Below are 4,998 nucleotides of genomic sequence, written 5' to 3'. Positions count from 1 at the left end.
ATCTTTTTGCGAATATTTTGGTTCAATTCTTTACTATATTTGAAAATAATCCTTATTTAATTCACTTTATAATTGAGACGGTAAAAACTATATATGATTATAATTCAAAAAATCTAGAATCCTTTTAACACATCTATAAAAATAATATAAATTTAATTCAAAATATATTAAATTTTTTATTATTGAAATTCAAAACTTAATTTGACAAAACTATAAATTATAGACTTAAAACTTCATCTTGGTAATCAGTTTATTACGTCATAGCTACTAGACATTTAAAATATTTATTTTAGTATTTGATTTTTTTTTTTAAAAAAAAGGCTCTAAAAAAAAATAATAATAAAAATTAACATTTTTGGCTGCACGGTTATTCTTTTAATTCTACTAATGACGCAAACATCGGTCATTCCTTTTGGCCCACATACATGGATTGATGGGAATCAATCCAATTCAGCTTTGTGACTCATGAGCCAATAATTATGCCACAAGTTTAATGAGTTTCAGCTAAAAGATTACAATAGCTATTAAATACTCACTTTTAAGTTAAGGTATTCAAGCATATGTATGGTAAAGAGTTACATCTATTCAAACTTCATAATTAATGAATCTAATTACTCAAAAACGTAATAAAATAATCATTGATGAATCTAAAATCCATAACCACTTTCTTTCCATTAATACATTTTATATTCTTTTAAATTCATGCATTTTTATTTAATAAAGTTCATGTATAGACTATTGGATGAATTTGTATAGACAAGAGTGCAATTTCGTCATTTGATAAATGAAGTAGGAAGAATAAATTGTGTTGTTGCCAAAAATAAGTCAACCGTGAATTTGTTGTACATAAAATATTTGTCCGAGTTTCTGCAAGACAGAAACAAACGAACACTAATCTGGTGTCAAACCACACGTACTCCAACCCTCAATTAGCCTTGGATTTGTGAGTAACTTGACAATTAGATAATAGTATGGTATTTCGACGTACTTTCTATCAATGGTTTCAGTCGTTTATATAGGATAACAAAGTGTAACTGACGTTCGATTTCATAATGTCTCGCTTAAATTCTTTGGAACCGTCGAGCTAATTTTATGAGTGGTTACACCATTATTACTGTAACGGATACACCAGTTAAATTATCAACATCTCCTTTATGACCTGTTTGTTATGAATATGGATAGCTTCAACCTTAATCGCTCTGCGATCTCCCATGGATCCCTTGAGATCCTCTTGGTTCCCCCTGTGGGTCTTATAAGCTCTTTTAGAGTCTTTCCAAGGGTCCACTGAGCTCTCCTAAGTTCTCCCCATGAGTTTTATGAGTTTCACTAGGCTCTTCCCATGGGTTCTACTGAGCTCTCTTAGGCTCCCTCATGCTTAGGCTTCTTTAGATTCTCCTAGGCTCCTCTAATCTCTCCTAAGCTCTTCCTATTGGTCCAATTGAGCTCTCCTAAGCTCTCCTCAACTTTCTTCATGAGTCTCAATGAGTTCTCCTAGGCTCCTCATGCCTAAGCTTCCTTAGACTATCTTAAGCTCCTCTAAACTCATCTCATGGGTTCTCTTAAGCTCTCTCCTAGACTCTCTAAGCTCTTCTAGGCTTCCCATGAGTCCTATTAAGCTCTCTCTAAAATCTCCTAGACTTACCTCATAGGTTCTTTGAGCTCTCTCCTAGGTTCCTCGTGGGTCCTCCTCAGGTTCCATCGAGCTTTCCTAGGTTCTCCACATGGGTCCACTGAGCATGCTAAATTTGTCCATAACAAATTGAATAAAATTTCTTTTAAGTTTTTAATATTTTTTATGTCCCCAAACAGAAGTCAAAGAATAAGCCTTATAAATAGCCTCGCGCCAACAACCTTAAAGGGTAAACACAATTATCTCTATACTTAATCGAGTTAAATACTTCTTGTACTAACTTAGACATCAAAATGTACTCAACTCATTACTAAACTGAGGTGAGTACTCTCATGCAGAACATCTCGAACCATGAATCTGGGATAGAGTAGTGAGTCAGAAGAGAGCTCAAGATCTGTGTGCGAGTTTCTTGCACCAACACTTTGTATTCTTGTATTTTTAGAATGCATTTTTCTAACTTTCAATTTATTTTGATCAATTAGATATTATGAAAAGCTCAAAATCTTGAAGATAGTAACAACTTCTCATTACCTCTTCTTCTTGATTATTATTATTATTATTATTATTATTATTTAGTTATTGACCATTGTTTACTATGTTGAATTTATTTTATCATAATGAGAAATGTTGAGAAAACGAAAAAAAGAATTAATTTAAAATGGTATATCGTGAAAGTGTAATTAGAAGAGACCGAATGGTCAAACGAGGAAGAAAATTTCCGCGAAACATACGCGCCGACTGCGCATTACAAAAGCTGTTGTTTTACTTCGTTCTAATTTTATTGTTTTTTTTCCGAGCTAAAATCAAGTGCATACGAACACACACTAATCACTTCTCTCCTCCAATATATTTAACCCACGTGTCAACAACCACGTGGCAACCATCACACGACTGCCTGAGTTCCTTAACGATCGATTTGACAGCACACACTAATTGGGTTTGGGTTTGGAGTTCTTGCAAAACCCGAAATGGTAGATAATTTGCAATTATTGTAATGTAAATGTTGTTCTTTGCCTTAGCTTTCACATAACATTGCTTGCTGGTACTAGAGATCTGCTGTACTTCATTCAATCAGTGGGATTTTTTTAAAGGGTGTTACTGAGATCTGTCACTCTCTTTCTTCTTGCTGGATCCATTTCAAGCTTCTTCTCCCTCTTCTTCTTCTTCTTCAGCTTTTGGGGAGAAGGGTTTGGTGAGCTTAGAGTTGGGAAAATGGCGAGCGGTGGTGGGTATGGGGATGCCAATCAGAAGATAGATTATGTGTTCAAAGTGGTGTTGATCGGAGACTCTGCGGTGGGCAAATCTCAGATTCTGGCGCGGTTTGCCAGAAATGAGTTCAGCTTGGATTCGAAGGCTACAATCGGCGTCGAGTTTCAGACTAGGACGCTCGTTATTCAGCATAAGAGTGTTAAAGCTCAGATCTGGGATACTGCGGGCCAGGAGAGGTACTTTTTTTCTTCATTTTCTTTCTTGTTAGGGTTTTTTGGTGGATCTTTAATGGGTTGGATTTTGGGGTAGAGTGGTGGATGATGGATGCCTTTTGTACTATTGGATTTCATTTGTCTACTTAGTAGTTGGGATTTGGGAGTGGGATAAAAGGAAGATTATTCTCTCTTTATTTGCTCAGGAAAGATGTTGGGGATTTTCCCACTATTTGCATGGAATCAGATTACTTGTTTGGTGAAATGTTTATGATTCTGAATTGTCTGTCTGTATTCGAAAGGGAATGTGATGATATAGAGTATTAGCACTAGAGAATGTTCTTGAGTTGCATCTTTGTTGATATCCTTTTGTTGGAAGGTTGTCGTGTGGAGGATCTGCTTTTTTTTCATACTCCTATTCAATACTCAGTCTCGTGATTCTTCCTTTAAGTTGTCTTGAAGCTTAGTTAACTATGATGGATTTGATCCCTTGCAATCTGATCCTTAGTATGAAACTTTTATAGCTGGGTATTTGAGTTTAAATTAAAGGTTCAAAGTTCTATAAGTTCTTTTTTGTTCTGGGACTACTTTTATTCTGCTATTATAAAAATAGCTGAGAATATGTCATTGAAGGCCATAGAAAAGCTATAGATCTTGACACATCGAGTATTTGAACAGATACAGAGCAGTTACAAGTGCATATTACAGAGGGGCTCTTGGGGCAATGCTTGTCTATGATATCACGAAACGCCAGACCTTCGATCATATCCCTCGGTGGCTTGAGGAGTTGCGGAGCCATGCGGACAAGAACATCGTCATCATCTTAATAGGAAACAAAAGTGATCTCGAGGACCAGCGTGCAGTCCCCACCGAGGATGCCAAGGAATTCGCTGAGAAAGAAGGATTGTTTTTCTTGGAGACCTCGGCACTGGAATCAACCAATGTGGAGAGTGCCTTCATGACTGTCCTAACTGAAATCTTCAATATCATGAACAAAAAGAACTTAGCTGCTGGAGAAAATCAAGGCAATGGCAACTCTGCATCCCTTGCCGGTGGTAAGAAGATCATTATCCCAGGACCGGCGCAAGAAATTCCAGCTAAGAGCAAGATGTGCTGTTCTTCAACATGATTCGTTTGGAAGTAGGCTGAAATGGGGCGATCTAGGTTCATGCATTCCTTGATTATAGCAATTTTTTTTTTTACTGGTGTGATGTTTTTCTGAGGTCATTTGTATATTTTATTGTATGCTTTAGTCTGCTAGAGCTAGCAGCTGAAGTTTATATACTTGGAAGGACGACAAATGAGGTTGTCAGTTACCTTTTTTTAAATAGAAGCTGTATTTATATCTGGAAATGTGAGAAAATTTGAAGTTAATACTATGAAAACTTACTGCCTGTTGTCTTTCATCATGTAGGTTCTTCTGAGGCTGGTTGACATATCATGTTTTCCATATAACTCTAGAGTGCTTGGAACGTTTGATTGGCCAGTCACTCTGTCCTCTTGTGTTATGATATATTTGATTAAATATATTTTTTTTCTTGATCAAAAGATTTTAATGGAACTGTGCGAGTAAAAGAAAAATAATGAAACCGTATTCATTTAATTAAGGAAAATTTTTCTTTGATGAAGTTGTTGAATATTTGGATTACAAGATCTTGTACTAATTCGTATTATACAAAAAATAAATAAGAACCATGAAATGAGTTTTCGTATTCAATTTTTGGTTGAAGGTTTATTTTAGCCTTTCAATTTTCATGTTTATTTTACTTTGGGTTTTCCAATTTTCAAACTCTTTTTCCGCCATGAGCTTTACACACTAAATCATTTCTTATTTTGATAATTTCGTAATAAATGTTATGACTTGGGGATTCTACATTAATTTTTTTTTTTTAAAAAAAAAAATGCTTCAAATTACATGGTTAGTTAGGTATTGGATTTTCAAAAGAG

The 4,998-nt window shown here is 35.2% G+C and overlaps 1 protein-coding gene across 1 annotated transcript; it reads left to right on the top strand.

Moving 5' to 3' along the window:
- Nucleotides 1-2,439: 2,439 nt before the first annotated feature.
- On the top strand, nucleotides 2,440-4,457 carry LOC120074429 (ras-related protein Rab11A). Its single transcript, XM_039027547.2, has 2 exons — nucleotides 2,440-3,075; nucleotides 3,730-4,457. Exons 1-2 carry the CDS (start codon nucleotides 2,843-2,845, stop codon nucleotides 4,178-4,180), a joined length of 684 nt encoding a protein of 227 aa, XP_038883475.1. The 5' UTR covers nucleotides 2,440-2,842; the 3' UTR covers nucleotides 4,181-4,457.
- Nucleotides 4,458-4,998: the final 541 nt, after the last annotated feature.

This window comes from Benincasa hispida, chromosome 3, assembly GCF_027475165.1.
Source record: "Benincasa hispida cultivar pf3 chromosome 3, pf3_genome.v1.1, whole genome shotgun sequence".
In the NCBI taxonomy this organism is placed as follows: Eukaryota; Viridiplantae; Streptophyta; class Magnoliopsida; order Cucurbitales; family Cucurbitaceae; genus Benincasa; species Benincasa hispida.
Note: the sequence above shows the minus strand (reverse complement) of the source record. Positions and strands in the feature narration are given on the sequence as shown.

Coding starts and splice junctions, on each gene's coding strand:
- LOC120074429 (XM_039027547.2), top strand. CDS start 2,843: ATGGCGAGCGGTGGTGGGTATGGGGATGCCAATCAGAAGATAGATTAT. Junction 3,076..3,729: donor GATACTGCGGGCCAGGAGAG/GTACTTTTTTTC, acceptor GTATTTGAACAG/ATACAGAGCAGTTACAAGTG.